The 25,002-nt window shown below is 40.8% G+C and overlaps 1 protein-coding gene across 4 annotated transcripts in view; it reads left to right on the plus strand.

Annotated features, from left to right (window-relative positions):
• Positions 1–25,002, plus strand: part of SAMD12 (sterile alpha motif domain containing 12) — a 161,609-nt gene that overhangs the window by 12,692 nt on the left and 123,915 nt on the right. For all 4 annotated transcript variants that reach the window (XM_057415217.1, XM_057415218.1, XM_057415220.1 and 1 more), the window contains exon 2: positions 3,909–4,084. In XM_057415217.1, the coding sequence (XP_057271200.1) occupies positions 3,909–4,084 (176 nt within the window). The remainder of the gene's footprint in view (positions 1–3,908; positions 4,085–25,002) is intronic.

Consider the following 25,002-nt stretch of genomic DNA (forward strand, 5'->3'; position numbering starts at 1 on the left):
ACAAATGCCATTAACTCCTGGAATAGATTTAAGAGGAGTCAGGTGAGAGGGTCTCAGCAGTTGGGTTGTGGTAGAGTCGGTGATTTGTGATTTTTATAAGTGCTGCTTAGACTCGGTTCTATAGGACATTAACCCTGGGAGCTGGCAGACCCCAACCCCTTCAGTTTTTCAGTGTCAATCCGGAGTTGAGAGCTGGCTTTATCTCTATAAAATTGTATAAACTGCTGATTTAGAAGAGAATGTGTTATTGTTGACCAAATGTTGACCTCTTTTAACAAATCTTGAAAGGGAGCAATTATGGTTTGCATTGACATTTGAAAGGAGGCAAGAGCTCCACCACTGTCTGCCACAGAGATAGATATATGTGTTTCTGTGTGGTAACAGGAAATAACAGACATGCAAATAAATATTTTTTGCTTCTTACCTTCTGTGTAGCTGAGAGGTGGAGGTAGCATTAGAGGAAAACACTGGACCTGGCTACCTGAAGATGGCTCTGGACAGAGAAATTGGCTTTGCCAACCAGCTGAGATGCTTATTCTCACCTCTGTTTTTCCCACTCCTGCCTTCTCCCCATGCTGAGGCTTTCGTTCTAGGTGTGTAGTCCCTAAAGAACAGATTCACTGCAGGTATATAGTCAGCCACGACTGTTGGGTGTGAAGGAGAGAGATTAACTCTTCTCTTCTACCCCTAGGAAACAAAATACCAGTTGTGCTCTCATCCCACCTCCACAGATATCAGCAACTTTGGAAAAGTCTTTCCCAAGGCAGCCTGTGTTTCTTTTAATGAGTGACCTCTTTTCAATAACAAGGTAACAGCCAGATATGTAATCACTAACAGCCTCTCCAATTTTTTTCTCTTTTGCATCCTGAAGGAGCCCAATATAAAGCATTGCTGAAACAGCACTAACATTTATTACTCTTGAAAGAATGATGGGCTGAGAGTAAATAAAGCAGCATCTTGTGATGATTTATTTCTTTTTTAACCCATGCAGGTGATGCTTAGAGAATCATAGAATCTAAATGATTGGAGAAGACCCTTGTGTCCAACCATTAGCCTAGCACTGCCAAGTTCACCACTAAACCATGTTCTCAAGTGCCACATCTACACATCTGTTAAATACCTCCAGGGATGGTGACTCCACCACTTCCCTGGGCAGCCTGTTCCAGTGCTTGAAAACCCCTTCCAGGAAGAAATCTTTCCTAATACCCAGTTTAAACCTCCCCTGGTGCAACTTGAGGCTCCTTCCTCTTCTCGTATTGTTTGTTACTTGGGAGGAGAGACCGACCCCCATTTCACTACATCCTCCTTTCAGGCAGTTGTAGAGAGTGATAAGGTCCCCCATGAGGCTTCTCCTCTCCAGACTAAACCCCCCGCCCCCCGTCCCTCAGCCGTTCCTCATCACACTTGTGCTCCAGCCCTTCACCAGCTCCATTGCCCTTCTCTGGCCCTGCTCCAGCACCTCAGTGTCTTTCTTGTACTGAACACAAGATTTGAGGTGCAGCCTCACCAGTGCTAAGTACCGGGGAACAAAAGCAAAATCCAGGAAGCAGTAGGTATGGAGTGCACCTAGAAATAAAGGACTTAAAAGCTAGGAAGTGACTCTGATAACATTATTAAGTATTTAAGTATTTGGATTGACTCAGTGGTGTGGCTGGGAAAACCAATACGAGGAAAGCAATGACTTGAAGACAGTTACCTATTTTTTCCTCCCCAGTGAGAGGCAATCCCAGAATGATGGGATTTGGTTTCACATGGCCACCAGCTAACATACAGGATTGGTTTGAACCATGGAAGAAGGAAGTTTGCAAGAAGAGCTACAGCTAGACTTGGGGAAAAGCTCCTTAGAGTTGGTTTGGGAGAAAAGGCTCTGTAGCAGCTCTCTAGGTATCAGGAAGAAATTGCAGGTGCTTGCTGTTCTAAAATGAGACAGAAATATGACAGATAAGACCAGCCACCAGTCAGACTGTTGCACACCCCTTTTCCTGATGTGCTTTTCCTCTGATTACAATAGAAAATGCTCCTGTTTTTGAGAAATTGGTACCTGAAGGGGAAACCTAGGAGTTCCCAGAAAACTTCTCAGAGGCTTTCCAGCGCTTTTAAAGCAAAACCACGATTCTCTATGCAAGGCTTAAGCAGATGGAGGATTCCTTTTGAGAAAGAAGGGATTTTTAACTGGAAATCTTTCTCCTGTGGTGGCCAGTAGAAACCCTGAACTTGCCTTCAGAAGCTCTGTATCCTTCACCTCCTATTTTTCCTTCCCCAGAAGGAGTTCTCTGCAGGGGTCAGCTGTGGACGTGCTGTAGTTTAGTGATTCCTCCTCTTCGTCTCATGCTGTCTCATAAATAATTGACTGTTTGGAAAGGGACCTCTGCCTCTTTTACTCTTGTCAAAGAAGTCCAGGACTAATCCCACTCTGCTACCCACAGTGAGACTGAAATTTAGTGCCATTCCTGTTTGTAGTTTCATTTACTATTTTTTTTCTGGGGCAGTGATGTATTTTTCTACTATATAAAATAGCTGCAATTTGTAATAAAACACACTGCAGTTCTTTACTGCTTTCCATCATTCAGTGTTGTCCATAAATTATCCTTCATAATGTTCCTTTGCCTTCAAGATAGATGTTTCCATCCCTGGCTTACAGATCTAGGTATTGTAGTGCTTGGACAGATCACTTATCTTGTATAAATATTTGGATGTTTTTAATAATCTCAAGGAGAAAAGGCCAACTTCTTGTCTTCTGATTTAATTCTGCACCAAGGAGTTGCTGTTTAGGCTCACAGTTTTCAATTAAGACTCTGAGATTTAAAGTAAGTGGGTTTTCAAAAGGTGCTGTAGTTGAAGTACCCTTTGCCTTCTCTGGCAGCTTGAGCCTGGTTTCCATGAGAGGCTATCAAGGACTTATTCATAGGCTTGTAGAAACCAGCAGTTCCGATTCCTGCCCCTGCTCCCCACCCTTTGCCTCTAAGCCAAGCTTTTGTTTTAGCTTTACATTGTGTTTTGGGTTCTGGTCAGGTCTGTCAAACATTGCACCACAGTATCTGAGCAAAGTTCTCTGCCGAACAGGGGAACTTGGAACCATTAATTAGGGGTAGCACTAAAAGCAGTGCAGTTATGCAGGAACGTGAACGCAAAACTTGGATAGTCACGTGAAGGGGAAGTTGCCTCAGGATCCATACATTTTAAAACGGCTACATGTGCCAAGGAGGTTGTTAAGGCTACTCTATGCAAGCGCTGGAACAGTGACATTTCAGACAGAAAATGATTAAACTTCTGCTGTAGTTCTAAATGTGCATTTCTCTGATGTGGTTTGCATTTGTTTTGTTTTTCTCCCTCCATCTGCTTTCCTTACTCTGCTGTCATTAGTCCACAATTCCTTATGTGCTCCTCGAGAGTACATCCATCTTGCCTGTTAGGATGGTATAGGTGGCAATTTGCAGAAGTACAAAGTGCTGAAGGAGAGAGAATCAGCTGGGTCAGTCATTATGCAGAGACCAACTTGCTGTGCACAGCTTACTTATCCCACATTGTTTAGGACATAGAATGTTGTAGTAATTGAAAACGTAACAGAAAAACTTTTAACTTGCTTGCCTAGAAAAGAAAAAAGGTATGGCTGAATGCTGAATACATGGGATATATTCTAGCCTAGTAAAAGCTGTAAGTTGAGGGTCTTGGGTGCTGTAGTGAATCCAGTTCAATACAGTAGCCTGCACTGTGTTGAGGCTGTATTGCCTCTCATTCTCTTTCTCAAATATCTCGCCCTGAATCTATGTCCAGGTATAGACAGTTCTTTTGCCATGATCAGCCATAGGTTACCATGTGGCACTTCTTAGTACTTTGTAATAAATGTTTGAAACATTGGGTTCTTCTTTCCTAAGCAGTGTTTTTTTTTTCTTGCATTTTTTCCCCAGCTATCCATTGCAATCTGAATCCAAATGGTATTGATCATCCTGGCCCCACAGAAGGTATTAATCTGCAACTTGAAGGTGAAGGAGTTGAATCGCCCTCTGTTAAGAACACTAGTACTCCAAAAGGGCCTGAGTCAAAAGAGACACCCAAGAGACAAGTGGAGCCAGAAATATCCAAGGTAGGTAGGACTGGGTTTTTATTTATTTTGCTGAGTCTTAAACTGCTTCTTGAAGTCCTGGCTACTGGTTAAAAAGCATTTATCATCCTGTTAAAGACATACGAAGGTGGAAAAGTAAAAGTCTGAGGATGTGGATGTTACAGATGGAAGGTCTTGCCATGGAGTTTTAGCCCACACGCATCTTGGACATAGCGCTAGTTTATTTTGCTCTAGATGAAGATAATTAAAACAATGGAATATCCCTTTTTCAGGCACTGTGGAGACTTTAGTTTTCCAAATGACTTGGGTAAGAACCAGAATGAGAATAGATATGTTTTTCCTAAGTGTGTTTTGTTTGTGTGTTTATTTTTTCCTGGATGCGGTAAAGGAAGAGAAAGGTTCTATGAATATGTGGATTTTGTGACTGAGTTGAATAAACTGTTAACTAATTCTAGGTAAAGGAGCAGGTCAGTTCTTCCCTGTCTGGTATGTCAGTGAATAAACATCCTTCAGAGGTGAATTCCTAAAGACAAATGAAGTGTCTGTTCTCATTCATAAGCTGCCGTTTCTTGTTTGTGTGCAGGAGATGTGACTGCCAACTGCGGGTGAATGTGTGTGCTCCAGACACTTCAGACAAAGGACAATAATTTGTCATATTAGATATGTTTTTAGCTAGAATGAAAAATAAGAGAATGTTTAAAAAAAACCCCAAACAACCCAAAACCAAAAAAAAAAAAACAACAAACAAACTGGGAGAGATTCTGTAAAAGCTTTATCAGCCTTTTTGAAGGCCTAAACCCAGAGTTTTGGTGGTGATTTCTGCAGAGTGGAAAATTGAGGTTTTCACTGAATCTGACACTTTGGGAGGTAATAGAGCAATTCAAATGAGTGTCTTGTTTTTTTTCTCCTCAAATGTCCATCAGAGGCAGTAACAATTAACTCAATGACTGAACAAATGAAAGTATCTCCTACTGTCAGCAGTACAGTAAATCTAACAAATAATACACATGTGAGGTAGTTCAGAATAAAATAGCATGAAATGTTTTGAGCAGTAGCCTTGACAATAAAGGCTTAGCATGAATCCTCTGTTCTGATTTTTATCTAAAATACCTAATTTTAATGAGTACAATTTTAAACTCATTTCATTCTGTCTTAAATCACTGAACTAGATCTAGTACAGGCTGTCATTGATCAAAATCACTGCTACTTGCAGTCTGCTTTGTGGCCAAACACATTGCTGATTTCTTTTGAACCCTTGGGGAGCAGGTTTATGCTTTTGCTTTGAATCATCTATTCAGTAACAAGACCACCAAATTTTGGATGGGCTTTGAGACAAAGCTTAGCTAATAATGCATTTACCCAGCTTGTTGCAGACAAAGGCAGGCTAACCCTGCCCATGTTCCAACATCACCAGATGAAAATCTGCCCTGTATTGAAAGCTAAGGGTGAATGTTAAGCTCAGAGGAGATCTTACAGTCTTGGATGTGAAGAAGCTAAATGACGCAGTGGAGCTTCCAATTGAGAATGGGACCATGTGTAGTTGACACGGAAACACAAGCAGATCAAGCTTGTCTTTGCTTGCAAAAGCTCATCCTAGTGGAGAATCAGGATGAAATATAGCAGTGATTTAATGTAATGGAGCCTGATTCCACTATCTGAGTTGTGCTTGTTGAATTGGTGAATAGAAAACAGGCCATTGCTGCTGGAAATAGCTGGGGAAGAGGGGAAGCGTAGTGCTCTCGAAGTAGTGAAGTCAACTATTGGCTTCCTACATCTGATTGCAGTAGCTTCATTTAAAAATCTGGGTATGCCTCAGATATAAAAACTACACATTTTGCTTGATGGAATAAGCTTGGCATAATAGCATTAAGCTAATGAAGTGGACTGGTATTCTGAATGTTTTGTTGCCTTGTTAGTAACTTTGTTTTTGAACTGTTAACTTGGTGATGTTTTTCATATGGATTCATATGTTACAGCTGAAGTGGCCTGTCTTTTCTGGCTTGCTCAGCCTTAAATTTAAAAATCATGTGGTTTATCCTCTAAAATGTGAATATAGAGATAGGTTTGTAACTTGTGTGCCTTTAGGAGTTGAATTAAGCTGTCATTATGAAACATTATCCATGCAATCATATCTGTACAGTGGAAAGATGAATGGCAATAGAGGAAAATACTGTAAATAAACCACTGTGGGCAGATCCATTTCAAAGAATCATGCAATGGTTTGGGTTGGAAGGGATCTTAAAGATCATCCAGTTCCAACCCCACTGCCATGGGCAGGGACTTCTTCCACTAGACTAGGGTGCTCCAAGCCCTTTCCAGTCAGGCCTTGAACACTGCTAGGGATAGAGCAGTCACAGCTTCCTTGGCCAGCCTGTTCCAGTGTCTCGCTACCCTCATAGTGAAGAATTTTTTTCCTAGTATCTAATCTAAATCTACGCTTTTTCAGTTTAAAGCCCCTGTTTTATGTGTCCTCATTGCTCAGTTGTTTTTAGAAAGGTTTCTTTGCAATCTGCTGTATTCAAATAATATTAACACATACCTCATATCTACAGCAATAAGAGTTAAGTTAGACAAAGCAATGCAGTGTATTGAATGTAATTTAAGATGCCTTCTAGATCATCTTCTCTCCTTTCAGCTTTCTAAATTGCCTTCATGAAGACCAATTACAGTACTTTAAACCCCTGACCGCTTTAAGGTTTTGCTGTCCAAAGGAATAAACAAAATCTCCTTTCTAATGAAGTCTGTCCTTCTTTTTCTGTCCTCAGCTATATACTTGCAGAGCAATAGTAACTCATGGGCTACAGACAGATCTAAAGTTCTCTTTTATGCAGGTACTGTAATTTAAATAGGGGAGTAGAAGTGTTTGTTTCTGTATTTGAGATGCAGACAGCAGGAAGCATAGCATGAAGTTCCTGATGAGTATGAATTCTGCCTTTTATAGGGTGACAGACGTAGAATCTTAATGGAAAATGGGACAATAGTCTTAGCCACCACCCTGTTACAAAAGTGAGCAAGTCCAGAAAAGGACAATATTATTATTTGTCTTTGAACATAATCCACTGACACTCTGATAATGTACAGTATATAATACAAATTAAGGAAATTATATGAAGTGTAAAAATACTTTAGTTTTTAAGCTTTTTTGCTTTATATATTTTTTAAATGTGTATTTATGTATCAGTATATACGCTTTCTTGGTCAGTAATTGATTTTTCAGTATTCATGCTATGTAAAAATACCTCAATCAGTTGAGTGGACACTTTCACAGAGCAGAAAACTTCATTGGAGAAAGCAAGAATGGTTTATAATAAACATTTTTTTTTGTATATTATTTCATTAACACCTACATCTAATCTGTTGTGTGTGTTTTCTGGAATTATCTTTTCATTAAAATGCTACTTCTGGCTCTTATGTCTGGTCTGGTTTTAATATCATAGTATCTCTAGATAAACACAGTGAGTTCGGGAATTTGGAGTTACAGAGTAGAGTTCTGTTAAAGAAAAGTCTTGCTGTACTTCTGCAGTCCTGTACCTGTCTGAGTATAGGCTTTAATAGAAGGCAACTTTCCTAACAAATTTAGAAAATCATCTCTTACAGGAATATTGACTTTTATCAAGGCTTCCCACATGTTGCACTCATATAGCCCTGTTCATTGTAAGTGTGAGACCCAAATCTGGTCTGTCACTTATTGCAAGAAGCTTATTTATTCAGGGAGTTTTGATTCCTAAGGTGTGCATATGTGGTGACGCACTTTGTCTCATTATGTGGTAGCAGCAGTAGGAAATAATAAAAGCTTTTGGATGGCAACCGCTCCAGTTAGACTTTTATCTAGCTTTAGCTATGGCAGGTTTTTATATCTGACCCAGAGGCAAATTAACAAGCCTTTAAAATGTTCACGAAAACTATGAAAAGGAACTGGTAAAAGAAATGAGAAGCTTTTTTATCTTGCCTTCTGTGGATAAGTGCTATAGAGACAACCGGCAGACGATACTTTTTTGTTGCAGCATAGCTCATTAATTCTTTTGGTTGCTTTTGCTTTCTTAAAAAACCCAACTCTTTCTCAAAATGACCTTAACAACAGTGAAAGGCTGACTGAACTCGGTAACAAGAGGACAGGAATTTATCTTGGCTTAGTGGGTCTACCTCAGGACTGATTGTGGTGGAAGCAGCTCCTTTGGCTTCCTGGGGAGTTCTGCTCTGCTTGGGAAGCATTTGGTGTGTGTGTGTAAAATGTATGGTGAAATGTCCAAGCAAAGAGTCCAAGCTTCTGAGTGATAAGGGTGTTAAAGAATTCTTAGAAATATAAAAGTGTTTTGTCAGTTAATTAAAAAAAAAAAAAAATCTGGTGCTGCTCTTTAAAAAGAGAACAGAAAAAGTAATTTTCTGAAGAATTCTCCAGTTTTTTAATTAGTGGCTCTGCTTCACTATGTTTATCCTTTTTGATCAAGCTTCTAAAGTAGGATGCAGTGGTTCTGGTGATGCATATGACAGAACATGCATACAGTCAAAGAATGGTTTGGGTTGGAAGGGACCTTAAAGCTCATGCAGTTTCAGCCCCCTGCCATGGGCAGGGACACCATCCACTAGAGCAGGTTGCTCTAAGTCCGGTCCAATCTGGCCTTGAACACTGCCAGGGATGGGGCAGCCACACCTTCTCTGGGCAATCTGTGCCAGTGTCTCACCACCCTCACAGTAAAGAACTTCTTCCTTATATCTAACCCAAATCTCCCCTTTGTCAGCTTAGAGCCATTCCTTGTTCTGTCCCTACATGCCCATGTAAGAAGTCCCTCTACAGTTTCTTGCAGGCCCCTTTACATACTGGAAGGGTGCTCTGTGATCTCCCTGGAGCCTTCTCTTCTCCAGGCTGAACAAGCCCAAGTCTTTCAGCCTGTCTTCACAGGAGAGGTGCTCTAACTGCTGATCAGCCCTTTGACTGTCATTCACAGCTGCTTGGTGTGCTGGGACCACTTATACACACACTCCCCCACTCCCCCCTTTTTTGTGGCCACTGAACTGGGGCAATGAGGTTTTACCATTCGGGTTTGTCTTCCAACGGTCCCTTCTGTGAATGAGACTCTAGATAGGACTGACTGAAGCTAACGAGCGTTTCACCTCTTGAAGGTTCAGCGTAACCCTAGCTGGGCTGTTCCACTCCTCCAGGTTTTGCTTTAAAATGCTGTGGGAGGGTGTTTGGGTTGCAGACCTCTGCATGTATCCCATTGGAGGAGCCGGCCTGGGTGGCAGAATGCTACTTTACTGACATAAAGTTTGCTTTCCTTATTTATTTTTTTTTGTGGCGAAGTAGTTAACAGATTACCAATGGGCATAGCAGACCACAATGAAAGCCGACAGATACAGTGTGTGATACATGGTGTTTTTTAAATTCTTCTGTCGGTCTCTTCCTGCTTTGAACTGCAATAGTGACAAAACACCGCTTACTGCATTGGGTTTTTTTATGACTAGCAAAAATAGGTGCAGAATCTGAGGGTACAGTATGTCTGAAATGGATTTACAAGTATTTGGTAAATGTTAATGTCAGATAGCTGAAACAGGGCAATGTGCCTATCATTCTGTGATTATTAGTAATACACAATAATAAGTATGCTCACCTCTGTCTTCATTTTCAATAGACTTCTTTGTGTGTGTTGCATAGTTAAGTATGCATGTTGTCTTGCTTTCAGGTGTCTAAACTGGGGGCTGAAATGTTTGCTGTGTATGTATATCTTCCTCTCACAGCCCATCATTCATGATTATGATCTCCAGCTGAAGTGTTAACTTTCAGAACCGTGCAGTGAGCAAACCTTCTATCCTGGGGGGTGGAAGAGGAGTGCTGGGAGACCTTGTGCATTGCAAGCATCTGAGGCTGATGTTTTGTTTATTACTCTGGGGTTTTACTGGTGTGAATGGAGTTCTGGAGTAAACCCTCCTCTAGTGCAGAATATAGCTTGGTTCAGAATTTACATTGTCACAAGCCAGGAAGACAAGGAATGTCTCTCTGTTGGTGTCCTGTAAGCCAGTTTATCACAGGAGGATAAATGCCTCATTCAGAATCCAAGGGGATTGTTGCTGTAGCATATTTTTCCCCATTGCTGTTTCGTCTATTGTAGTTATAAATAATGTAATATTTTTGCAGTGAAGTTTCTACCTTAAGCATAAAAGATCTGGCTTCTCCTGTTCATCCTGTTTGCCCTGACTGCATGTCTAGGGATTCTGAGACATCATCTGCCCTGATGGCAGCTGCACGTAAGTGGGAGATAGTGCCCAAGTTAGTTTGTTGTGCTCTGCCCGGAACACTGAGGGGAAAAAGAAGAGCATCTGCAAAGGAACGTTATTCATTTCCTTCTCCTTCACCCCCCATCACAAAGTGGGATTATTTTCCTATTGCTTCTCTTCTTTCTCTCCATAGGAAGTCAGAATAATTAGCTCAGACTAATACTTGGCTCTTTAGATGGATATGAGTAGAACAGATGAAATTTACTCACAAAGACCACTATTGATTGACCTTCCAAGCTATTTAAAAGGAGTTTCCTTCATGAAGTTTGGCTGCACAAGGATGCTCTATCTCTGACTTCAGTCCATGAGGTGATAATAGCAAGAGAAATTTCTGCTTGTCAGGCTTTTTACAGTTGGACTTGCACCAACAAATAAATGATGAAAACATTGTCAGTGGTGGCATGCACACAGCGCACGCATGTGAAGGACAGCAAGGTGTTGGCCTGCCAGAAACAGTGCAGCCTATGACCCTCTGTGAGTTGGGGTTGCACAAATGCAGAGCAATGTGGTGGGTTTTGCTGCAGGCAGCAAATGCAGTCCTTGTGTAGGGCAGGCGAGAGCAGATGGTTACAGAGAGGCAGCTGAGGGAGCATAAGGAGGGAAATGGAGTCTGATCTGGCTCCTGTTGTCCCCTGAAAACTATCAATGTGAAATTTGTGTTCTTTCCCCTTGCACTAGTGTGAAAAGGAGCAGCAATCGCAGTTCGTATCCGCGAACATAAGCAGCAAACAGCCACAGTAGTACTCTAGAAATAAGTGGGATGTCTAATACTATAGACTTGTGGAGACACAGACACATTATTTAAAAGAACTTCTTCTCTTCAGGGGGAAAAGAAATACAGATAAAAAGATGGAGTGGCTTTTAGAGGAAAAAGCAATTCCATATAGCATGTGGATGCATAATGTGCTTATAGTGCCGGTTCTGCTGCTTGCCTCGTTGTGAAACTGCTCCACAAAGCCATCCAAACCCTCTTCTTTCACTTTGAAGCTACTTTAAGGGCTTCACAGAGATTGCTTCCAAAATAAAGCAGTATTTTAATGACATGGCTGCCTTAATGGGGAAGGAAAAGTATAGAATCACCCAGTAAAGAAAAATAATAGCATTGTGATTGCAGGGATTGCAAAATGTGTTACGGAGCCAATTTCTTATTTAAAATGGGAGAGCAGTTTAAGGCCTCAGTGCTGGCACTGCAGGTTCTGCAAACAGTGCATCTCACCTGAGCTATAACCATTATTTCATTAATGTGCCACTTGTGTGGACACTGCTGACAAAACTGATCAGCAGTTGCTGTAGTTCACCTTTTCCTCTCCAAGTGGGAACTTCTTTCCATTTTAAAAAATACCATAATTGCTGAGCACCGGGAGTGAGATGTATCACAATCACAAAAGGGGTGTGGGACTGTAATAGCCTTGGTAACATCTGAAGGTTGTTTCTTGTGTTACCAACTTGCCAAGCTTCTCCCTAGTGCAAAGGTGTGCTAAGGAGTGTAGGGATTTCATTAGGAGAGTCTGGAAAGAGGCGGCTTGGGGCAGAGTGGAGTCTTTTCCCCTTGATTACTGTGGGTGGAATTGAGCTTGCTGATGAGGACAACTTAAGGGTCTCTGTGTAAACTAGGTGTCTAAACTCCTCTTACATCAGTGGAGATCTAGTCAGTGTGCTCTGAGGAGTGCAGAGAGGGATAAGACTCCATCTGAAGTGAGCACCACTCAGCTGAACCTGTTTATGCTTTGTGGACTGATTTAACACTTGAGTTTAGGTATTCGGATCTCAAACTCAATTCTGTCCTTTGCCTTACTGGCTAACCAGCCTCTGCACTTGATGTTGAAATAGTTATTAATGTCTGATGAGGATGAAACCTTGTATTAGGAGACTGTATTTCAGAAGCTGCATTTTCTCAAAATCATACTTTGAACACTTAGGATAGATTAGTCCCATGTGTACAGGGATGATCTGGCAAGCAAACACTGCTTAATCTGAAAAATAAAAATAGTCTGTCCTGGATTGAAAGGAAATGATTGGAGTTTGTGTCATTTTTCCAGTTTCTTTTAATTGGTCTTGGACTTCAGAAGCCTGATGCGCTTCACTAGAAGTGAAGTTCTTGCTCTGGGGCTTAGGTTTTCCAGCTGTAGAAGAATGGTGATAATAAGGACCAGTTAAAACTGTTGGTTTAGTATAAAACTGAGATTTGGAATTTGCTACCAAAATTTTGTCTTTTGAGTGTCTATGTATGGAAAATTGATTGTCCAAAAGCTCTGCAGCGTGTTGCTGAAACCTGGAAGATATCGGCTTGGTCAAGCTGTCCAGGAATAACAAATGCAGCAGCTCATTTGCTGCCTGTTCCCATTCTTCTCCATGGGACAGATTCCCCAGCTGTTTTCATGGTGGGTAGTGGTGAAGGTCTCTACTGTTGCTTTGTCTGTGTCATGCCTCTGGAAGCATTTGGTGGATGGGGGATCAGTGGGCATGGTGCTTGGCTCTGAGGGTCCTCTGAGCACTGCAGAAATGCCAATGATAATGACCTCTGAAACCGAGGAGGCTTTTCAGCATGATTTCATTTCACACTTTGCAAATACTAGTTCTTTTTAGTTATTTCTGAATGTGGACTTCAGTCAAAAGTGTTTCTGTTTTATCTTTATTCTACAGTCAGCTGTAGATTACTGTGTAGCTGATATGCCACTGCAGGGAGCAGAGAAACAACTCCCAAATGTTAAAGCAGACATTTTCTGTGATGCTGTATTATCAGTGGGGCAAGCAGAAAGTAAGGAGGATGCCGTGTTTAATGAGAGAAAATTCTTCCCTTTCCCTCTCTTTAATTTTTTTTTGACCAACTGATTTGTAAGTAGCCTGGGGTGTCCTTGGCTGTGGTGCCATTTAGTGAAACTTTGGTACAGTGATTCAGCCTGGGGATAGCTCTAAGTGCCTGTGTTCTACTTATGGTACTTCTGTGCTCCTAGTTATGTTGGTGGGGTGCTTTTATATTGTCATTAACCACTCTGGGCATTTGCAGGGTTAGTTCAAAACTAAGACTGTGTGCCAGACTCTTAAACTAAAAGAAGTGTTTTAAGTTTGCAGTGGGAGAGCAGAGGGGGAAACCAGTATGACAGTATGCTGCTTTAAATTTGGGAGCTGTCAATTTTAATGTGCACCTGTGGCCTTCGGCACTTGGAAAAGGTAAATGCTGTTGGTGATAGTGGTATCAAACATCACAAATAATTTCTCTTTAAGAGATTAGGGAACATGAATCCAATTCCTTCCACAAATCCACAGTTTAAGAAGGGAAATTACCTTCTGGTTTTAGGCTATTTACTGATTTTAGCTTTTGAACTCTCATTCTGTTCATGCAAACTTGTGATGTTTTCCTATTCTCTCAGTATACCAGCTGCCATCTTTTGTCTGCCAGCCCTGTGAGATGCTATGGACCAGCACATAGCCATCCCCTGCCCACCAGTTCAGGCTTCACTTCACCTGTACCTTTTTTAATTCATCTACATTCCTATGCAAAGCAAAGAGTTCACTAGAGTCAGTCAGCTACAACCAGTTAAGACTGATGTAGTAGTCAATTTTGCCTTGGAAAATGTTGCCTGGAATGGGAGATCCTGGTCCCGGTCCCTGTGGTGCAGTGCTACTAAAACCTGCCTACACCTGATACACAATGAATAATCACCAGAATCTGCCTGGGGCTTCCCACCAGTCTGACTGAAAGTGTGCTGTGGAGGAAGCTCAGCATGGGTTCCAGGAGGGAGCTGTGCCCGTCTTATGTCCCACAGCACCTCTCAGATGTGACCCTTCTGCAACCTCAAGAGCTGCAGCAGTAGGAGCAACTTGAGTGTGAAGCCTGGGCTGTTAGGGAGAGGGAGCAAGGCCACCAGTTGGGGAAGCTGTAAAATTGCCCATTTCTAACAACATAAACATATTTCCTGCATACCTGGGGGTCACCACACAACTGCTAGCAGTCCTTAACATTGTCTGGAGCATCAGTTCTTCAGTCCTCCTTATCTCCTAGTTCCTTACCCAGAGATCGTAATTGTTACCAGTAGATGTTCTCAGATGATGTTGTTGGTAGAATGAATATTTCTGGTGTTACCAGTGTCTAGGAATGATTATGGTTTATGAAGCTGCACTTCTAGGGTTAAATGTGTCCTTGATATGTATATCTAAAAATAGAAAACCTTCAGCTCTGAACAAGGTAGAGTTACTGCATGTCTTGAGGCCTTTTTTTCCATCCTTAACATAGAGAATCTCATAAGTGGGTATTACATTCTGCCTGTTTTCCTTTTTTTCTCTCATGTCTGTAAGTGCATCCATCAACTACTGATGACTTTGCTGACCTAGACACCCTCTACTTTTTTTGCCTTTTTTTCCTTGCTTTAAACAAAAGCATGACAATAGAGTCTGTCTTTAATGGTTTTAGAGCTGCTATTAATTCATCTTTCATTCAAGGCTGATTGCTTTCAATCTTAGCAGTGCACTTTAGATTGTGAAGGATTTTGTGAATATGTTTTTGTTATGAAAAGGTAGATGTCACTGAACTTCAGCATACCTTTGCTGATGACTGATAGTCTTTTTATCTAGATAAAGCTTGTGTATAGGTTTGAAGAGATACTTCTGAATAATCAATTGCTGATTAAATAGAAAAAGTTTTTCTGGAGTTAAAGACTATCACAATCATATGTTCTCCTTCAGCTATAAGACTGTCTCAAACTTACTTCTCTTTTTGTGACCCAGAAGTTTTGCTTTTTTCAGGTTTGTCTTAAAGAACAAATAGCTTAATTGTCAACATTTCAGCATTAGATGGTGATTTGTGAAGTTGATGAGGAAAACAGAGGCTGTTATTCCATGTACTGAGATTTCCTGAAACCTTTATTGTTGACTGCAGAAGAAGAATCTGAAGTGCTTGTAAGGTTCCTGCTTATTAAGCTGTCACTGCTGTTTTCTTTTTCCATGGGGAAGGCTACTTTATGGCTTGCAAACTATAGTTAATTGCCCATAGTAACTGGTAGCAGATTATTTTGGAAGAGTTTTTTTTTCCTGAATAATTATCATCTTTGTTTTCCATCGCTGCTGTTTCGTGTTGCCTCAGTCTCTGTTGAAATAATTTGCTATTGGAAAAGTTTCATTTTTAAACAGTATTTTTGAAGGCGGGGGGGGGGGGGGGAGGGAGAAGAACAGTGTCAAACAAAATGCTCAGATCAGGTAATTATTCAGCATGCTGATTAAACCCTCAAATTCAGGTGAAATTCAATTAGTTGTATGTCTTCATTAGTACACATTGCCCCTTCTGCCTTTTTACTGTGAGGAAAACAGTATAAGATAGTACCTTTTTTCTTCCGGTTGACTTTTTATCCCCCGCCCTGGTTTCCAGGTTTCAAAGGATGCAAAAAATGCTGATAAAAGCCCCAAAGAAGAATAATTGGAAAGAAAGCTGTCTTAGCTTTTGATTCCAAAAAGAATATTCTAGAATGTAGTCAGGTTATGTGAACAGGCCTGACATTTGGGGGGGAGGAAACCCCACACTGGAGTGCATCCTGTTGTTGTGCTGTGAAATGTTTTATGCAAATTGCAAGTGATTCTAAAAACACAAAATAAATTGAACAGATGAAACTGAACTTGAAAATTAAATTAGCTCCTCTATACATGCTACAATAATGGCAAATAAAACCAGGTCATTGTTGATGAAATTCTCATTTAATTCTTTTCATGTTCATTACCTTCTTCCTCCCATGCCCCTCTCCATGGTTGTGTTCCTCCCTGCCCAGGGTTTTCAAACCTGGTTCCCTTAAGGATCTTACAGACTTCTACCATGTTGGAAAAGGGCAGGATGGATTGAGTGGAAGCGTGAGTGTGTCCCAGCTGAATTGAGCTGATGATAGAGAACCTCATTCAGTGGTGGATTTCCTGCAGCACGGTTCAGTCACCAGCCCCTGCTTTCTCTAATTGACTGCTCAGTTCTTTGACTTCAGCGAGTTGATCAATTTATCATCCACCTGAATTATCTCACTCTGACTTTTATTAGTGATAGAGCACTCTGTACTAGTTGGTCAAGAGCAACCAGTGAGAACTGTCCCCCTTGGCAACATTTCCCTGTTAATTTGGCTTATTTTAATCACTTTGCCATGCTGGCAGTAGTTAGGGAGAGTATTGCTTTGCTGCAGAGAGAGAGGTCTGTGGAAGTGCAGTCTAAATAGAGCTAGGGAGAGACTGAATCAAATGAGGAGGAACAGGAGAGTGGTAACATTCATAACCAAATGTGTTTTAATTCTACACCACTTCACCAGCTTTATCAAATGCTTCAGTTTGTTCTAATGTGTAAGAAATGAGAATTAGGTGATCTTACAGTGAAACAGGAGATTCAGACGTTTTTGGTTAAGAGAAATGTAGCAGTTCTCTGCATCCACTGCTATAATTACTTGGACAATATAATGGGGAGCAGTGAAATTATACATCTCATAGCCTGGGATATATTATTGAGCTCAAATGGTCAAAGAAAAAGATGAGGAAGGCAGAGGCTGTAGGGATAGTAGGTGGATGATGAAGATCAGGCAAAGTAGTTGAGTATGTGCAGCAAAAGGGAATTTGACTGCAGAGGATGAAATACAGTGCAAAGGAAGAGTAATTTCTAGGATGAGTCTGAATATCCCACTGTATTTATAAATCTTAGAATTGAGGAAGAGGTGAAAACAGAAAATTATTACTGCTGCATACAAATACACTAGAAGAATAAAACTGCTGTGCTGACACAGCAAGTATGGCTATAAAACAAGGTAGAACTTGAAACTTTCCTACCTATTAGAATTTTCCTTTCATACTTTTATTAATGGGTATCAATCTGCCACATGTATATACAGATTGACTACAGCCTCACCCTTAGCAAAACTCCTATCAGTTGTTTCTCTTTCAGTCCTACTCTAAATAGATTTACAAGGATTATTGTATAAAAACAGTAAATGGAGTTTCATTGACCTTTGGAATCTGCACAAAATGTAAAAATATAAGTCATGAGCTTAGATACGTTATTGATGTTTTAATCAGTGAAGCAATGCAATGCACAAACTGTACATCAGTATTTCTTCTTTCACTTTCAATAGAAATTATCACAAGTGGTTCTTATGTTTGTTGCTGAAGGCCTTTTAGCACCACTGAATTTTGACCAATTTATTAGGAAAGTTGTTCAAATTTACTATTTTTATTCTCTCCAAGCATGTATAAAAAATAAGGTAGCTCTTATTGTGTTGTGACACAAATCTTATGCAATATGACAGTACTAGCAAGTGCTTTCTAATGATGTGCCATAATAGTTCAGTGCATTTCTACTGTGTATTATGCCTGGGTTTAGAAGTGATCAAGGTATTAAATAGCATTTTTAAGGTTATTTCTGATTATACTAGCCAAGAGAATCTGTGTATATTGATCATATTTTCGTGTCTCTTGGGAAACAGCCGTTTCCTATGTGTACCTGCTAATAATTTTGTGTGATAAAATAATACAAGTATTGTGTTCAAAGACATAAAACAGCAGTAGGGTAAAAGTGAGTAAGAAACCTCCACCTTCATATGATCTCTTTTGTGAGAACATAGAAGGGTATTTCATCTCATGAAATAAACCTTGACGTTTTCAGTCATCATGAGATGACTGCATCTCATCAAGGGACAGTTCAAGTGTTTGACTTCGGTGGAAAATCCTTGTTGGAAACATGTCCTCATAAACAGCTGGTGATAAAATGTTTATTTGTAACTGTAAAATGGTGCCAATAGCAGCTATGTACAAGGGAGGAGTGGCTCCATGTGGGAAGCTTCAGTGACAAAGTGAAATGGGACAGAACTGGGAAGAAAGTGGGGGCTGCCTACTAGAGCTGTGCCACTGCATCTTGGAGCGAACGGGCTGTCTTGTGAGCCGTGAGCAGAAGAGGTTAAATCACACAGAAGAGACTGGGCAGGTGGGGAAGGAAATCTGACAAGTACTGAACATCTCTGGGAGAAAGCAGAATTTCTTAAACACTAGATTATCTGGAAGCCCCATGCAGCGCCTTGCAGAACTGTCTGGGTCTGTCAAAGTGCTGCCTGTCAGTAGATGGTGCTCTTTATATCAGCTATTTACTCATGCTGCCTGTGTTTGGCTGTGTTTTCATGTAAAAGGTCTGGTAACATTCCTTAACAGTTCATTTCTCTGAATTCTGACATCTGGGAGATTAGAAAATGGAGGCTTTGAGGGCCTGCCAAGAAGAAAGGGGGGGGGGGAGTTGACTGGGTTTCTTTGAAACATCCTTTATCCTTAAGTCTTTTTTCAACAACTTTTGCTTGTGAATGTGTATTGTTTTGAACATGGACAATTTCAGAAGTTTCCAACATAAAAACCTTGAATAAACATCATGGATTGGAGAATATGTATCAGACTAATTCAGTTTGACCTGTAAGACACTGCAGTAATGTGGTCTAAAATAAACCCACAAAGCAGATTTGGCAAATCATTTGCAGTTCTTAAGTTTTCTTTTGCATATGAACTTTGCAGTTTTACCTGCTGTTTCTGGATAGATAGGAATTAGTTTGGTTTTAAATGTAATGCTTCTTAGAAAGGACTTACATGAATCAATGCAATTGTGAGTTTTACCTGGAGTCATTTCTTCATCAGTAGCTGGATGGATATAAAAACCTGCATAAAGATGAAGATTTCCTTGTTAATGTGTTTGAAGTATTTTTGGACCTGCCTGCATTTTTTTATTATTCAGAAAACATGCCAGCTCTGGAGGAAAAATTTGAATGTGTTAATTGTCTAAAAATATCACTTGCCAAGGGCTGCTGTTGACACAAAAGCCCTGATCTGGGCAGCAGAACAGCACGGCAGACCTAAGAGGAATCTGAGATGCTTAAAGTTACCTGTGTCTTTATGCAGTGGTGTGTGTATAGAACATCATCTATTTAACCAAGAGTTAAATTTTGGCTTGCGAGGTGAATTTGCCCCTGGAGTGAATCTTGAGAACTGCCTGCTGTTCACTGCCTGACACTCCTGGTCTTTCTGCAAACAGAAACTGAAGGATTAGCGTGAATTTTTCATGTAATCTTAAACCGCAAGCAAATGATCCGAGAAAGAGTAGGGAATAGAGTTCCTTTCAGAAATGTAATTAAAATATTTCTAGTTCTTATTCAGGGCCAGTTTGTCTTCCCAGCACATTGATTTAGATATCCCTTCACAGATTTCTCTCCAGAAAGGATATATATTGTATGTACTCCACACATTAAAGCAGATTAATATCAATCCTCACAATGCTCAATTTACCTTCTCTCAGCTTTTCTTTCACATTCATCTCCTTACGACCCAAGTTTCTAAAATTGAGGTCAGAAGGGCATAATATTTTTGTTGAAAATCTCAACTTCATGTTTCTAGGGATGTCTCACAGCTGCCTTCCCCAGGAAGATGTTGCTGGGACATTTTGGCTGGAACCAGAGATGTAAATCTTCACTTGATTGGTGTTTCTCCCCTACTTAGCTTCCTTGATGCCTGCTGGGATGTGCCTGGAGAATTCCCAGGCCACTAATGGCCTGATCTAGGAGATACCATCTATGTGGGGTTTATAGCTCTAAATCTCCAGGGTTTTGAGCAGAGACTCTGTTGCTGCCACATCCTTCTGTTTCCTTTTAAATAAGGACAAGCTTCTGACCTTTCATTTGCTTTCAAGTTTACTTGCTGTACTACAAGAGATGCTTCCTGTGAGTGAGAGGAGATGTGTCCCTTTGGCTTGGGCTGGCCTTGATATGAATATGGCACTTGTGCACTGTGGCGTTTTCTGTATCTCTTTGTTTGCTAACTCGGGCTGCTTCCTAGCCAGGAGGGGCTGGCTGTCATGAATCTCAGTTTAAGGCTTTTTGCTTTCTCTAATGAAGAGCATAAAAGGGCATTGTAGTACAGTTTTTATGAATATAGGACTTCATAGGGATAATAAGCAAATACAGGAATTCCCTTATTAGGGAGAGAAGGCTAGTTTCTCAGAAGTAATCAGGAAGAAATGACATTGACGTCAGAAATGTCCTGCTTGTTTTGAAAAATAAGTAGTTTATCTGCCTTCTAGATATTTACTTGAGAAATCCATTATGACCTTCTACACAGGCATTGCAATGCTATTGCATGAATCAGATAGCTGGGCTTGTCTGCCTCTTCTAGCAACACTTGCCTTTTTTCTCCTGATTTTGCTGGAAGTGGAAGCAGTGTCTCATTGGGAAGCAAGAGGTTGATCTGTCAGCTGAGGCTCGGAGACCTGACCTTATTCATACTCATGTACACGTCTGGCCTATAAAGTTGTTCTCCTCAAAATGTATTTGGCTCAAGAGAACATAGTTAAGAGTCAACTGGCAAAGATATCTAGAAAACTTTGATTGCTGTTGGGATATAAAATGCTTTGGCTGCTGCACTTGCCTTCTGCATATGAATGAGCCTATCCATAAAGACTGCGAGTTGGCATGGAAAGGTTATACTACTTCTTACAGTACGAGCCTCTTAATTGGCACATCTGCTGGAAACAAAGGTGCCAAAAATGTGATTCAATCGGAAGGAGTAAACCTTGTAAGAAAGCAACCTGCCATTATTTAATAAGGATTAAGAGCCTCTCAGGATGTTAGACATTCTCCTTGTACAAATGTACTGTTGTTGAGCTGATGGTCAAATTAACCTCACTGCCTACTAACGCTGAAGTAACAGTTTCTTTTATGGCTATTCTCATATAGAAATGCTTCACTGTCCTTGTCTTTAAGATAAAAAAATGGACTGTACTCTTCACCTCTGACATGCAGCAGCGATTAAAAAAAGCACACATCTGATTCTGAAGCCCTAGGATGTGACATGTTGAGTATCTTCTTGACAGAACACTGCAATTAGCAATGGAAGGATCTAGGTGTGGTCTGTGCTGGACAGATTTATTATGTCAGTGAAGCCTAAGAATAAAAGAATTGTGCCAGTATCATTAATGACAACTCCTACAGAGAAAGGTAACTCTTGGCAAAAGCAATATTATGCCATAGATATGTTCTTCTTTGAACAACATGTTGCCAGTAACCTCATAACCACCACTGACAGTGTTAGGTACATGTTTCTGAGATTAGGTTTAGCCTAGTATTAGTATTTGAATAACCAATTTATTAGAATATCCTGAATATTTAGAAACGTAAGGAAGATAATTTTTTTTCTTTAATTAAATTTGTAAGGAGAAGGACTTAGAATTTTAGATACACTTTTATGTTTTGTTCCTACTGTTACCTGAAATCTCTGGAAAGACCAGCATACTGCAATGTACAACCTCTTTTTATTTTTCCCCTCCCATTAAATAAAGACCCATTTGCACTGTAGTAGTATTCCTAATAAAGAAGATTCAATTTTATAAGCCTTAGAAAATTCTACCATTCAGCTACATGCCAAAATTTTTAATTGACACAATTCATATCCATGTCAGAATGGATAATGTGAATATAAACCAGGTACATGTCACACAGTCATGGTCCTGTCTACTTCTCACTTCAAGGGAGTCTGTTCTGTGCTTCTTATTGCTAACTATTGATAATTGAGCTGCTTTTGATATAATCCCTTGGCTGAAGAATTGCTGATAAGGCATCACCAAATATATGTGCTTATGAGTCAGAAGCATTCTCATGATCCACAAAACACATACAAGCTGAGAAACTTCCTTTAACTCTTATTACTGAATTTGCAAGTACAAAATCTAAGCTTTGTGCTGGCCTTCACATCTTTAAGTTTTTAGCTCTTTTACTTAAGGCAGGATAGAAGATGAGCTAACCCGCAAGTTATGTGTGGCATGTGGAGGGTGGGTGTCTGGCACTTTTATTCTCACTTTAGTAGATGGTTAAGTGCAATAAAGAGTATGTGCTTGTAATAAAGTTTAGTTAATTACTTGTAAGTTGCTGTTAATACAGGGCTGTTAATTGAAATTAATTCTGTTTGTTCTTTGACTCAATAGTGGTCACAAGCAGGCTAGAGAGGTTTAAGGAGGAAGCTTTTATCTTCATAGCTGCACAAGGCATGCTAGTAGAGCACCTGCCGTGTCAACAGAAATCATCCATTCTCCAGATCCATGCAAGATACAGAGTACGTTTCTGTTTGTCAGGCAGGAGGATTTTCCCAAGTAAATGGGAAGGCTGTAATTTGTGACACAAGATAGTGATGGTTTAGAGCCCAGACTTGGGCAGGTTTGAGTTGTCTCAGGTAGTGAAGGGGAATCAAAGCCACATCAATGAAGAAGTATCAAACAGTTGATATATCTTGTGAAGTAGGAACCCTCACCCTGACAGACCAACTTTCCCTCTCCACATTTTCTCTGAAGATATCCAAAAGCAAGTATTTAATTTTCAGACTGGAAGGAATCTTCTGCACTGAGTGAAATGGATCTTTAGTTTGGCAAGATTAGAAATGCAGTGTTTTCAGATGAAGTGAATTTTTAAGCATTACACTTTTTGATCTGGATTTGGCTGTCAAAAAAGTGACTGTGCTCCTGGCCCTACTTTTGATTTTTTTTTTAAGCATTGTTGGCCTGTTTGTCCTGGTTGTGGCTTTCAGGACTTCTGATAGCAATTAGAATCATGTCAGGCAAGCTTCTTGACAGTGCTGAGGAGTGCTCTGTCTTTTCCCTTCTCATCCTGACACTTCAGTTCTTCACAATTTGCTGATAGTGCCACTGCCACTCATATCAACACCAGCACCTGCCAGTCATGATTCTTACTTTCAGAATACGTTATCTCGTTGAAAGAGAGTACTCTCGTAGGAAATATGTCACCTTATTTATCTTTGCTTGTTATTTTGATAGTGCCTTTATCCCAATCAGGATAATGCTCAGTGATATTTTTTGGACAACTTTTATCCCTTCCTGTTGGTTGTGTTACTTCTGACAGCCTTAAGAGGGAGTTAACTCACTCTTTTTACTTTCCAGATCAATATCATTGGTTTTGATAATTTGTTTCTTTTCCCCCTCACTTTTCAGTATGTCTGTAGTACTCCTAAGCGTGTGGCAGTGGTACAGAACGTACTGGATTGGGTCAGTCCTAGGGCTTGAAAGCCAGGTAGAACCTCCGTCTTTGTTCAGTGTTCTTTGAACAAGTGGTAGTGCTACACTGATTTGGGGCACTGGGGTAGAAGTTTCTGCTTGTGCAGAGCTGGCTTTAAGCTCTGCTAGAGCAGACTTTTGGGAGGGATGGTAATTTACAGCAGTCCGGTGGAGGCAACAAAAAGAATCCTGTGGCTGAGCTGGCCCTTGGCACAACAAAGAGGTGAAGAGAGTCAGAGAGGTGGGAGGCTGTGGCCCACTGCTGCTGGGGAGACCCTCCTAGAAGTGGCATTTGTTCATTTCCTTTTCCTCAAGAACGTAGGAGTATAGGAATAGCAAATCAACTTTATGGGACCTTTTCCACTTCTGCACCTTCCATGGCTTCTCTGCCAGGCTCCAGCTTTTCCGCTTCCTGGTCCTTCCCGGAAAGGGCTGACCCAGCGCTATTCACTTTGAGCTCAGAACCCTGCACTTGTGCTCCCTTCTCCCCAGTGATGTCAGAGGACCATCCTCATCTGTTCAGTGGCTGAATTGAGGGCAGTGATCTCTCTGCAGGTCCAGTTCACATCTCTCCTTGGGCTTCAGGAATGTTTGACTTAGCTTTGACTAAGTGGGGATGTTCTTCTGGGGCCTCTGGCACCTTGTCTGCACTTCATTTGTGCTGCTGTGAGACACAGTGAGCTGGCTGAACTGAGTTGTTTCTCTTAAAAAAACAGTATAGTCTGAGAATGTGGATTTAGGGGAACCAGAAGGTATTATAGGTCTACTGCAATCCTTCTGCTGACCAGTGGTAGGAAACAACTCCCTCTTGTGTGTACTTGTAACTTATCTTGTCTTCTGTGGGATCCCATATGGGGACCCTGATGCTAGGCAGCATGGTGTGGCCATGTGCCAGTGGACCAGACCAAGGAAGGAGGGACAACACGGATGGCAGTGATGGAGGTAGGGCTGAGATGTGGGCTGGATGCTCTTTCAGGCAGCATGCTTTCAGCATTAGGCTGTGTTAATGGATGTTAGAGCCCTGGGAGCTGCACAGTCTCCAAGTCTTGCTCATGGCACCATTATATGACACTCTGCTATGCTCAGCAGATTAGGCCAGCCAGTTGCATTTTGCTTCTTGACATGTGGAGCAAGGAAGTTTGGAACTGAGATGTGAGACCTTAAGCTTGCAACTCAGGGAATGCAAAGTGCTGGCTGACCATGCTTCCAGCACAACTTGGGAGTCTTGGAGGGTCTCCCATGTCTCTAGTTCCTATTCAAATTGGATATTGTGTGTTGATCAGTCATTGGGGTATGACTTGCACGATAGCTGCTATAGTGTCTCTTTTTGATCCTTCCTCAGTGGCATTAGGGTTTATGTCTTGGCTAAACCAAAGCTGCTGCTAAGATGGCCCTTAAAGTGTGCTTTAAACTAAACTGCAGTGATTTTATTTTAATATATTTTATTTGCCATACTGATGTTTTTCTTTTCAAAGTGACTTAAGTAATAAATTAGAATGTGACGGTTTGGATTTCCCATCCAATTAAAGTTTTAAACATTCGATCCCTTATCAACATAAAAGGGAAAGTGTCTCAGAGTAATTTCCTTGTGGGGTTTTGTTTGTTTGTTTTTAAATTTTAAATAGGCACA

The sequence above is a fragment of the Pezoporus wallicus genome, unplaced genomic scaffold (genome assembly GCF_028554395.1).
Source record: "Pezoporus wallicus isolate ANWC-B61680 ecotype Strahan unplaced genomic scaffold, APGP_CSIRO_Pwel_v1 contig_3812, whole genome shotgun sequence".
Taxonomy (NCBI): Eukaryota; Metazoa; Chordata; class Aves; order Psittaciformes; family Psittacidae; genus Pezoporus; species Pezoporus wallicus.